The sequence below is a fragment of the Jaculus jaculus genome, chromosome 1, assembly GCF_020740685.1.
Source record: "Jaculus jaculus isolate mJacJac1 chromosome 1, mJacJac1.mat.Y.cur, whole genome shotgun sequence".
Taxonomy (NCBI): Eukaryota; Metazoa; Chordata; class Mammalia; order Rodentia; family Dipodidae; genus Jaculus; species Jaculus jaculus.
In genome coordinates this window covers 206,580,905-206,594,173 of record NC_059102.1, presented here as the reverse complement: position 1 = coordinate 206,594,173, position 13,269 = coordinate 206,580,905, and the positions used below count along the sequence as shown (strand labels likewise).

Genomic DNA, 13,269 nt, shown 5'->3' with positions numbered 1-13,269 from the left:
GAAACTTGGTTCTGTAATAGAGTCAGATTTATGGTGAGAATAGTAGCAGAGGTGAGAGAAGATGTGCCAATTTTTATTTTTTTGGTTTTTCGAGGTAGGGTCTCACTCTAGCCCAGGCTGACCTGGATTTCACTATGGAGTCTCACGGTGGCCTCAAACTCACGGCAATCCTCCTACCTCTGCCTCCCGAGTGCTGGGATTAAAGGTGTACACCACCATGCCCGGCAGATGTCACAATTTTAACTGTGCTATAAACACATAAACATTGCTGGATAGACCAACCACTAAACTAGCATTAGAATGATGATGTAGGGGAAATAAAGGAAATGGCTTAAAACAAAAATCTGAAATTAAATATGTTAAGGGAAATTCCTACTTTCCTACCAGATTTCCAATGTACCTACTTATAGAAAACAGTAATCATTTAAATATCTGCTCTTTTGTTATAAAGTTCTACAATTAATTATGTTGAACATCCAAAAGGAAGGGATATATATCCAGTTTGCAACAATAGTCTGATAAATCATGACTACAAATAGATGCTTCTATGTAGAAAACAGTAGTTTTGCGAGAGAAAAAACTATTTTATTTTATTCTTCAAGCTTCCTAAACAGAATAGGGTTTTAACTTTGTAAAGTGATCAATACATTTAAATAACTTTTTAACAGGTTTTTATTTGATTGACTTTTTGTTTTGTTTCGTTTTTCAAGGCAGGGTCTCGCTCTAGTCCAGGCTGATCTGGAATTCACTCTAGTCTCAGGCTGGCCTCAAACTCCTGGCAATCCTCTACCTCTGCCTCCCAAGTGCTGGGATTAAAGGCATGTGCCACCAATGCCCGGCCATCTTAATTGACTTTTATACTTTCTGTCAACAACATGGGACATGGAGTCTTGGAAATATAAAATATGCTTGCAAGGCAAAATACAAACCAATTTTAACAGAACAAACATTAAAGCAATTAGTGAAATCAGTGAGTCCTGCAGTTTAAAAGACATGTTGTAGGAAAAGTGTTCAAACTAGTAAGTGCAATATTTGGGAATTTAAATTATATCCTAGGAATATATGGCTCTGTTGTTCTTAATCTTTACTTCCTCATTAATGACAAATGACACAAGTTCTTTTAAGTATTAATGCTTTATGGTTCTGGTAATACTAGTACTATAATAAAAATATACCTAAAACATGCATATATTATAAAGTATTAAGATATATTTACACAAAAACCTAAGTATGTAAATAATGGTGAATATACAGTATTTAGTGCTTTAATTATTGTACTTATAATTTATAATTAAGTAACTTATGTATTAGTTTGTACTTTATAGCTTCATTTTTCAGGAATTGTTAAGTTCAAAGAAATCATATGGTGAAATTAGGATGCAATGAGATATTAATTTTATTTTGGGGGTGGCAGGTTGTGACTACAGTAGTACAGAGTAGCTTTTTCCACAAAGAGAACAGTGAGTCTTGTCAGAGCACAGGCCATAATGGTCACTCCATCCACAGAACTCTTGATGGCATTGATGGCTGTGGAGAGATGTGTCCCTTGCAGATACACAGTTACATTTTTTTGCTTAGTTAAAAGCTTCCTCTGAGATGAAACTTACTTGAAGAATGAAGGTTAGTAAAGAGAAACCTTTATCAGAAGACACTTTGGGCTTAGAGGTAGAGAAACTGGACCTTGAACCTGAGGAGGATTTGTGAGTGTTTGTTGGGATTTTAAAGAAAGGGATTTGAAAATTTCAAGATGTGGAACATCTAAGTTAACCCTTTACTGTTGATAAAATGCATTTCTACAAAAGCAAAAACAACTATTTCATGTTTTATAATCATATACTTAAAAATTTTAAAGCTAGATAAGTAAAAACACTCTTTGGTAGTTAGAGGTTGAAGAATTTTGTTGACACCTTCTTAATGAAGAAATGGACTGTGGATCCTTATGGATTTTCTAAACTACAAGTTTAGTCAGTATTTATAAATTTTGTTATAACAATCATTTGTTTTTTTCTCTCTGTGAAACCAAAAACATACTCCATCTTTACTTGATCATTTGACTAAATGTCCAGCCACGAATGATAAATCTAGTAAGTAAAATAGTAAGGTACCCTTTCATAAAAAAAAAAATCATTACAAGTATATTGTTTAAGATAATAGAATGATTTGAATCAAAAAATCAAAATGTTTTGCTAATTAAAATGTTTCTCAGAGAAGTATGAGTTGTTGTTCTTTAGAAAATCAATCATATAAGATTTCATGCTTTGCTTTCACTTTCATTATATAACTATAAAATGCCCAAAAATATATACAAATGTTAATGCTTTGTACTGATAGTACCATTCAATAAATTAGTATCTTACTTCTATGTAGCGTCATCTGATTCAATGTACTTTCTTTTATATTATCAAACAGTTTAATAGGAGAAAAATACTCAGGTAAATTCAGCATATTGGTGACATATTTGAGACAATGAGTCAAAGTGTGGAAGAATTTTTTTTTTTTTTTTTGATTTTTCGAAGTAGGGTCTCACTCTAGCCCAGGCTGACCTGGAATTCCCAATGTAGTCTTAGGGTGGCCTCGAACAAACAGCAATCCTCCTACCTCTGCCTCCCAAGTGCTGGGATTAAAAGCGTACGCCACCACAACCGGCTGGAAGAAACTTTTTTCAATAAACAAACATGTAAACTTCTGATTTCCAGTAGTGATATGAAAAAAAGACAGCATCCTGGACCACAGAGATGGAGAAGACAGGCACCACAACATGGAAAGTCATCATGTGCTCTGTTAAAAACAACTAAAGCAGGAACATGCACACCTGCAAAACGCCTACAGGCCAGTATTTAAACCTTTTGGAACAAAGGTCTTGGATACAGTTAATCAACTATACTGTTGTAGTGAAAAGTCCATGGGCACTAAATGGACCTGGATGTTCTTCAGTAAATCTTTTTTTCATAGATACTGAAGCCTAAATTTCACATCATAAAATATTTTTGGCTATAATAATTTAAGACTGCAATGTCTATTCTTAGTTTTGAGGTGCACCACACAGGCAGCAGGGTTTGACTCCTGTTCCCAACCACAAGGGATGCTGATGGCTACTTTTTAAACAATCAATGGAATTTTGCAGTGATTTATAAAAGACGTTTTGTCTATCCAGGAAAAGCATACGTATTCTGGAGGAATTGTTAATGACAGGTGGCTTCTAAAAGATTTATGTTGTACTTCTTCCCTAGGCTCAAGGTATGTACAAGCCAAAGTGCTGACATGTGATAACCAGGCAGGGAGTATGACTAGATCTCACGTTCTTCATTTTGCCTATCTGTCTAAATGGCACATGTTCCTGTCAGGTATTGGTGGATTTGATGAGGAAGCAAGACAATTGGTGCATATCCTAAAATGGCAATGTTGGCAATTAAGCTAGTGCAAGTAATGGATTATAAAAAATAATAACCATTTTAAGATAGGGGAAAGTATGAAAAAGACATAGTATAATTATAATTATACAGTTGTAACATAAATTAATGATAAATTAAGATGGCAGCTGAGGGGCCAGATAAAGGATGGCAAACAAGTCAAATAACGATACAGGATGTGGATAGGGTATACATATTAGATGACTCAAGGTTTCTAGCACATGAGTTTATAGCACAATACTGTCATGGGAGCAAGGGGAAAAAGAAGAAATGCACTTTGGAAACAGACCCTAGTGATTTGGCCATGTAGAAGGTGAGCTATAAATGCAATAGTCATCTCTAGTTCTGGAGCTCAACAGAAATACAAGGATTTGATATGTATATTTGGTATTGAGATAATCCTACAATAAAACAAGCAGGTATGTAAGTGCTAATTTACAAAATCTAGGGTATAAAGTTTGAAAGGGCCAGTCATTTAAAATGCTAGAAAGGTTATGGGAAAAACAAAACAAAACCAATCAATTAAACAAACCAAAAACAAAAACAAAAACAAACAAACAAAACCTCTCAATTTGGTCACTGGAGATGCAAGTTATATGGACTGTATTTGTTTTTCTCTTTCTTTGCAAGGTCTGACAGAGCAGTGAATGGTACTGACTATTTGTCTTGAGTTTTACTTATCCACAATGCTATACAAGGATGTAAATACTGAAATCTTCCACTGTATCACACTTCCTGTTCTGAAACCAAGACAGGATTCAGGAACATCTAGTGCATATGTGAGTGACACATGATGGAGGAGAAGCTGTTTAGATTTCAACTTGGTAACCAAAAAAGCAAAGAAGGAAAGAAAGGTCTCACATCATTAAACACTGATGGGAGCCACTGGACAAATTCCAGCCCCCCCTTTTTTTCTTTTTCTTCTCTTTTTTTCTTTCCAGAAAGGGTCTCACATAGCCTAGACTGGCTTCAAACTCTTGATCATCCTGTCTCCACTTCCAAAGTGCTTGATTACAGATGTCTGCCACAATGTCTGGATTTCCACTGCTTTCAGTAGGCTTATAATTAGTACATTTAATTGATTACTGATTTCACATTCCTAATGACTTTGTTTTTAACCTTTATATTCACAATGTTAAGTGGAATTGCTAGGGACAAGTCCCGTAGAGTCTTTAGCCAGATGTTCTCAGCCTAAAATCTTGGGGGGGGGGTCCTTTCTTCCTAAATGATCTCTGAACCCAAAAAAGTCTTCAATTCTGAAGTCAATGGCCTTTTGAAAGTCTCAAGAAATGAAAAAGAGCCTTTGGGGAAGAGATTTCTCTTTCTGCAATGACACTGGGTAATAGCTATGAAGTAGAACTTCTGCCTAGGCCAGTATTCTACACAGCCTGCAGAGAGGCAGCTTAATAAGAAGCTTGATGACATGGCTATTAAGAACTAGGGACAGTCAGAAAGACAGATACTGGTCTGGTGAAACGGGAACAATGAAGCCAGCACAAGGTGTAGGAACAGATGAAGAGCAAATAATTCATTCAGGCTTTTACTCCCCACTTCTTCCCTATGAGATGCTAATAAATGGAGAATTCCTGCCAGGGGAAGAGCCTTACAGTGAAAATACTCCTGTTGAGCTTCTGATACCTACCTAACCTGGGCCTCTAGGTCTGATAAGTTAGAATGTTCTGTAAAAAAAAAGGCAGAAACTCAATTCCTACAATGACTTTGGATTTAAAAAGGTTTTGATACATTCACTCTCTGGAAGACTTGAATTTTGTTTAAGTATTAATCTTGGATGCCAAGGTTTATACTGTTAGTGGGAAAAAGGATTGGACTATGTTTTTCCCAAGGACAAATTAACTATATTTCTGTTAATTGGTTTAGCTTTGCATTTCTTCTCTAAAGTGACAACAAAAGAAGCAAAATTACAATTAAATTAGATTTCATTTTAGATAGGATATATTCATATATAACTATTATTTAAACAACATACTGTTTTTGAAATTGTTATTACTGGTAGGAATTTATACTGAGAACTTGTCTCCATAGCAGCTAAGAATAGCATCAAACTGCAAAATAACTTTATATCATGGTATTCTTATACTTGTAAAACAATATTATATATATATATATATATATATATATATATATATATATATATTATATTATTATATATATATAACTTATGAGATAAATATGGTCTTTACTTGAAAGATAAGGAAAAGTGAGGCTCAGAGAAGATGAAAAGACTTGCCTGAGGTTATAGAGTTTTTAAGTGCCATGGTCCAAATCACATCTTCTCACTCAAAGTCCAGATCACTTTCCAATACACCACAGTGAAATACAACAATATGGAAGAAATAATCCTTAAGATTCAATTTCCACATGCATGATATTCTTATAAGAATTATCACTGAATTCTTATCTTGATAAGACAGAGACACAATTGTGTCTTTAGTGCACCTCCACTTTTCTCTAAATCTCTTTTTGGGCCTTTGCACCATTTGTTAAAGCTGTAACATAGCACAAGAAAGGCAACTCCAGCTAAATTTTTACTAGCGGCTTATATTGTGCACTTATCCCACTGTTTTGATATTTTTCTATTTTCATAGCTTGATAGTATTATTTTTCCAAACAGATGAAAAATGTGTATCTAAAATGTGCAAAAACATGTGATGTTTGCAAACATACTAGGGATAGTTTTCCCCTTGTGCTTATTCACTAACTATGATTTCTAAGTATGTAAGGATTATTTTTAGGTGCTATTCTATTCTGTACTTACCCCACTGAATGCCATGCCATCTTTTATTGCTATTCATCATCACTCTGAATATTCAAAGACATCATGAACCCCAGTTATCTTTATGAGACACACATACTTTGGGTCCAGCATATGCTTAATTAACAAACATTCTGCTGTTTGTTTGAGTTTGCAACAGCTACGTTTAGAACTTAAGTATATGGCATACCTATTTTCACACATAATTTAGTTATGTGGGACAAAAGAACAGCACCAGGAGTGTCATTCAGCATGGATTCCAGCTCTGGAATTCAGCAACATAGCAGACCAGTACTCTGCAACCTGTTCTAATGGTTCCTTTGCATTATCCCAAAGTAAAGAATGTTTTCAAGAAAACAGGTTAAATCAACAAATATATGATGAACACCTACTGTATTCAGAGTACTTTGTAGACAAACATGGTATATTTGTCAAGGACCCTTCCTCAAATTCCTTATAGTCTGTCTAATAGAAGGAACATAAAAAGCACAAGAGACAACAGCACATGAAAGCTTAATTTTTTTAAAATAAGGTAATGCAGTAACCACTACTTAGTAAGTGGTACAATGGTTGGTAAAGGTGAAGGGAAGTAAAAGAATTTTTATTGAGAATCCACTATACTCCAGTGACTACAAATTTATCCCCATAAAATTCCAAGGTTGGTATTATCACATCATATCCCATCTAGAGATACAGTTCAAGATACTGGCAAAGGACATAGAAATAATTAGGTACCCTTAACTACTGACCCTATCTTCAACCCCATAAAATACTACATTGGGGCTGAGTAAATATGATACTTAGAAGTTTAGTAGATAATTCTAAGTAAGCAGCAGAGGATCTTAGACATGTCAAATTCACATTTGTGTGAGTACAGAACTAGATCTCTTGTTGACTTATACACAAAAGTAAACCCCAGACTCAAACTCAGAACTTCTCCTAATTACTGTCATTTTCTTGTTGTACTATCCTGCCTTGCAGATAGCTGGGGTCAACATGAGAGAATCAAAATGTTTCATGTCACCATCCTACTAAAGCAGCCACTTCATGTGCCAAACATGTTCTTACTAAAGTCTTTAGGAAAGATCTAGTCATGCCAGTGGAAAAACCAAGAAGGTAATTACTAATATGGAGACTATCATATCCCCATTAGCACTATGCTGTCTGAGAAAATACAGCATGGATTAAAGTCAATTTTTATTCATTATATAAAATGAATTCAGTTCTACTATCACACTAAAATTTCTTCTGATTATATCTCAGATGGTAATTAGATAAAATGCATAGATGTTCTGGTATTTCACCCATAGTTTCAAGGACTCAGAAGCTCAATTAAGTTCACTGAAGGGTTCTGCAAAGCTCTGTTCTTTACTCAACTGAATTTCACAACTCTAAAACAAACTGCTTAATGTGCCATACAAATAAAAACCCCATTTAGAGAAAAGCAGATTAAATGTATATGAACTTAAAATATTCATATCAGAATTAGTGATAATAATTAGCATCAAACATTTATTGAGTAATTAATAGGATGTACTACTAGGCAATGAGCTAGGTAATTTTCATGTATTTTCTCATGTAAATGGAGAGTGATATATGTTAAATTATCTTCACTTACAAATAAGAGCACCTACAGTTAGAAAAGTTAGGTAATCTGCCCTGGTCACACAAACGGACTGGGGAGTCAAGGACAGTTTGCTTATTGAGGCTTCAGAGACAGTCTAGGAGAACTTGATAATGGTATGCAACAGCTTGGTACTGAAAAACACCATGAATACTAAAACATGGGGAAGATGTAAGGAAAGAGGATAAATATTCAAAGTAGACTTTTATGCTTTCAACAGGTATGTATATCACAAAATAGCAATTTTGAAATTCGGGTGAAAACAGAAAAAAATGGGAAAAATGTTTAGTTTCATGAAAAAAGATTAAAATTAAAACAATTTGTATCACTCAATAGAAAAATAAAATTAATTCAAAAATTTGAGGAAATAATGAAAAAAAGTTTAAAGATGATCATTATTATGCTATTTATAAAGATAATTATGTCTATCAAATGGCACAAAACCCATACTACACAGAACATCTCAAGGAAGACACTGAAGCTCACAATGTCATAAATCCAAGAAAGTAGTTTTACCTGAATCTTAAACTGGGGGGTTGGTGGTCAAGCCCCTTCAAAAGAGCTCTGTACTTCCTCTGTTGGGCATCCCATTGCTAAGTTTCCCAGGGTCCCCTTAGGGAGTTTTCTTCCCACTGATTTTGTTGCTTGGCAGCAGCTCCTTAAGAGTTCTTAGATAAACTGCCAAATTTCATATTCTCAAGCCAAATCTTAGGCATGCTTTTAATCTCTGGCTTCTTTTAAGACTGGTGGAGCTCCCACAAGGGAGTGGGTATTCTTACATAAGAAGTCCAAATCCAGCCAGTATACAGGTTCAGATATTCTTTTTTATTTTTTATTTTTGGTTTTTCAAGGTAGGGTCTCACTCTGGTCCAGGTTGAGCTGGAATTAACAATGCAATCTCAGAGTGGCCTCGAACTCACAGCGATCCTCCTACCTCTGCCTCCCATGTGCTAGGATTAAAGGTATGCACTACTACACCTGGCCAGATATTCTTACTATTTCTATTTAGGGTAAGGCCTAAGGTAAGATTCTGAGAAACCTAGAGCATTGTACAGTTATTGCATTCAGTGATAACTAGATCTTGGAAAAAAGTACACACTTGAAAACTATCACAGTGAAAAGAGTCCCATTGAATATAACATTATCATAAGACTAACAAAATGTTATTTTTCTTTTGCCTTTTCTAGTTATCAAGTTACTATGTCAGCAAAAATCTACATAGTAAAGGATGTTCAGATACAACTCTGTGCTTGGATGCTAGAAAGAAGAAAAGAGAAATACTTTGCCATTATCTTCTCTTACTTCCTGATTGTCAATAAAACAGGGTTTATGAATCTCAAGAGTGGCTTGGGAGGTAGATCAGAAGATAAATATTCTTGCATGCAAAGCCTATAGACCTGGGTTTGAGACCCCAGTATCCACATTAAGCCAGATGTACAATGTGGTACATATGTCTGGAGTTGATTTGCAGTGGCAAAAGACGATGGTGTACTCATTCCCACCCCCCTTTTGTTCTCTCTCTCCCTCACCCTCAATGAATCTGATGAAAACTTTTGTTATATGTATTTTTATTTTATTTACTTATTTTGGGGAGGAGAGAGAGAAATAGAGAGAGAGAGAGGAAGAGAGAGAGAGACAGAGTGAGTGAAAGCACGAGAGCAAGAAAGCATGTCAGAACCTCTAGCCATTGCAAAAGAATGCCAGACACATGCATCACCTTGTGCACCTGGCTTGCATGGGTACTGGGGAATTGAACCTGGGTCATCAGGCTTTGCAGGCAAGCACCCTAACCACTAAACAATCTCTCTAGCTCGGTTTAATGTTTTTATAAAAGTTAAAAAAAATACCTGAAAAAAACCTCTCATATATTTTAAGTACTATAGATGGGTTAAATTATATTAAGCATCCTAGATAAAAACTTACAAATATAGAATATTTTTATTTCTTTTCATTGTTTCTATTATAGAAAAAATGTATGCTAAACTAAGAGAAATTAATGAATTTTTCCATTTTTCACATTGAGAACCAAAACTGGTTACTTGATATCAAGAATAAAATGATGAAACTATAGTCTTTGTCTTTCTTACTAATCTTTCTACTCTCAGAACTGATGCTTGTAAAGCAAGGTTAAAGGTAAATGGTCCAACAACTCAGATTTTATACATTGTCTCCTTCCCTTTGTCTACTTCTTTTTAATGCATGTGGGAGAAAGCAATAGGAAGTGTACTCTCATTCATAAGAGAGAGTGACAGTGCTCAAAAGCCCTATTTTTTTTTTTATTAGGATTCTACAGTTAGAATTCCTTTTCCCAGGATTAGTGTTGTACTTCAGATGGAACTAAATAATTCTGGTATTGTCTACGTAGAAACATTGCTTAAAATGTTCAAAGTTCACTCAGGGAGATGTGTGCAAGGAGTTATATAAAGTTGAGATTTTAATTCTTATCCCATTACTGGCTCTACTATCTCAGCAAACATGGCCTTCAACATCTGAGTAAGGATATATAGGGCTTTTACTTTAGTAAAAAGAAAGATGTTCTTGTTGTAGGATGGACTCACAAAAGTTAAAATATTTATTTCTTGAAAATAAAGTCAAGGGAGGAACACAGTTAAGAAACAAGTAAGCCAAGCAACTAGCATCAGGCACATCTGCTGAAATGTGTTTCAATGGAAGTATGGTTTGGTAGTAATCTCTGAATCTCAATATCCACCCATTTCTCATTTGGATGTTATTGGTGAAAATCCTATAAGATTTTCATTATGCTGACTTCTAGTGACCAGACATGAGTTTATATTTATATTTATCTTTTCCTTTTCAAGTTGGCTTTTAGTATTTTGAAAAGTTACAAGATTGCAAAATTCAAAACATAGGTTAATTATTTATTAAATACTGAAATGTAGATTATATGAGAAAAAAATCCTTCAAAAAAAAGTAAAAGTCATGTCAAATGAGAAACAAAGAGAGGGAATAATTTTGATGAAGCCTATAAAACTGAGAGCTTATTTTTCAAACACACATAAATATTTCTAAAATGAAAATATGCCTTGGGAACCAGGTCAGTACTTTCTGCTTCCTATAGTCTCCTATTATGCTGAACACATGGTAGGTGCCCAAAAAGTTACTCAGATGAGTTTAAAAGTGTTACTTACTTTACATTAGTCCTTAAGTATATCTTAACTACTTAAATCTGTTTACTAGTTCAAAATGAAAACATCCATGTTATTATATTAGTCTTTATATATTAACCACATAAGATTCTGTTCATCACTTCAAAATAAAACCATCCATGTTAGTATAAATATATTACCTGTAAGGATAGCCATGGTACTTGGAACGAAATATTGAAAGTAGAAAACTGAAGAAGAAAACCACCAGGCCTAATCCCACTAGGCAAATTACTAGAAAGAGAGAAACACACTATTAATGTCTAAAAATCATACAAATGGTAATGCAAATATTAGTAATTTAAAATGCATTCAATTACAGACCACTTACTTTTTATAGTTCATGGCACACACAGGTACAACAAACCAGATAATCCACAATACAATGTATTCATTATTGTCTACATTCTTGTCAATATAAATGGAGAATACAAACAACAAAACTGACTGATCTAAATGTTCTGGTGATTTTCTTCTCTTACAAAGTTCCTATGAATACTAAAATGCCAAGATGGATCAGAACAAAACAAAATGTGGTAAGTCAAAAACAAGATAATTAGCACTGAATTATGAAGAACTGACTACAACATCAGGAACATCTGCACTATTACTATCTTTTTCGGATGCCATGCAATCTTCAGGAAGAAGGCATAATTTTTATTTACTGGTTAAATACTGTCTTACAACCTGTTACTAAGAAATTTACCCCCTAGTGTATACAAGGCTAATAGCAAATCTTTGCAGGTAAGAAAGCATACTTTGAGGGAGAGCCAAGGGGGAGGACAGGCTCTCTGTAGTAAACAACACTGTCAAAGTATTACATTCATGCTATAAAGAACTAAAGGCATAGGTCTCCATAAGATGTGCTGTTGTCCAGTCTTTCAATAATACTCTGTCCTAGGAAAATTGATAATCAAAAAATACTTTCTCATTTTTTCTTCTCCTTTCTATTATGGTTGGAAAGATTTTGCTCTACAATAAGTGGGTAATGAAACATGTTGTTTCTTTTTCATATGTTTTGGTTATTTATATGAGATTCATCATTCTTCAAATTAAACATGCTTCCTAAAAGTTAAATATTTAAAATGAGTCAATTAGAATAAAAATGAATATATTTAAATAAATGGTATATAAAATATTTTCTGTAGTGTTAGAAATTAGTTATTGTTTAATCAGAAACACTTGAATACAGTTTATGAACAAAACTTTTGCATCCTTTCAATAGTTTCTAGCAATACTAAAATAGTTTCAAAAATCTCTGAAATAATTAAAGAATGGAGAATACAAAAGAAACTAAAAACTAAAATTGAAGAAAATCAAAGTTGGATTGGAGGGATGGATTAGTGGTTAAGGTGCTGGTCTGCAAAGCCAAAGGACCCAGGCTTGATTCCCCAATACCCACATAAGCCAGATGCACAAAATAGTGCATGCATCTGGAGTTCATTTGCAGTGGCTAGAGGCCCTGGTATGCCCCTCCCTCTTTCTCTGTCTGCTTCTTTATCAAACAGATCAATAAAAATAATTTTAAAAATAAAAGAAAATGAAAGCCAAATGAATCTACATGCTTCTATATTTCAGACATAAAATTTAAGAACTGATCATCATAGAATGGATGCAAGTTTAATTCCAATCCTGGGATGGAGGGGAAATGAAGAGTGGTGCTGTCAGAGCCCAGTCCAGTAACATGTCTGTGTTCACACTGACACAGCTCTTCAGCAATAGTATTTGCTGTTCTGAGTAAAAATTATTAAATATCATCATTTTTAAGTAGCATTTAATTGTATCTTCTGACATTTCAATTCAGACAACATTCATACAATTAATTTTAAATGAATATTAGCATAAAATAGGGTCTAAAAACAGGGTTGTTAATCTCATAAAACATCTTTTAAAAATATTGTGTAATATTCAAGTATGAGAGAGCTCTGACCCTAAGTGCATCATGTAGCAATTGCTTCCAATAATCTTAGTAAACCCAGAACTAACTACACAGTGTTTTATTTTATACTTTCCCCAATATATTAAGTTTGTCAAATTTTCTTTTTACATTGTTAGAAATAAGACACTTCTTGCTGGTATTCACCTGGCTGGGTATGTTCAAGGGCAGATCACACTCCAGATCCATGGTTTACTTAAATAGAACTGACTTGTTCCTAAGCAGTGGAACAAAACAATGCTACAAGCACCAAAAGCTAAATCAACAAGCAAGGAGTGGGATTGAGTACAGGGAGGGGCTAACTGCTAAGAGAACCAGGACCATTCACATAACAAACCGGAAGGAGACTTGAGTGTTCTGAC

The 13,269-nt window shown here is 34.3% G+C and overlaps 1 protein-coding gene across 5 annotated transcripts in view; it reads right to left on the bottom strand.

Annotated features, from left to right (window-relative positions):
* Tusc3 (tumor suppressor candidate 3) overlaps positions 1–13,269 on the bottom strand; it is a 269,847-nt gene that overhangs the window by 605 nt on the left and 255,973 nt on the right. For 4 of the 5 annotated variants that reach the window (XM_004657096.2, XM_045141663.1, XM_045141661.1 and 1 more), the window contains 2 exons: positions 11,115–11,205; positions 5,659–5,723 (listed from right to left, as the gene is read on the bottom strand). In XM_004657096.2, the coding sequence (XP_004657153.1) occupies positions 5,705–5,723; positions 11,115–11,205 (110 nt within the window). In that variant the 3' untranslated portion in view covers positions 5,659–5,704. The remainder of the gene's footprint in view (positions 1–5,658; positions 5,724–11,114; positions 11,206–13,269) is intronic. The other variant, XM_004657097.2, reaches the window with a different exon arrangement.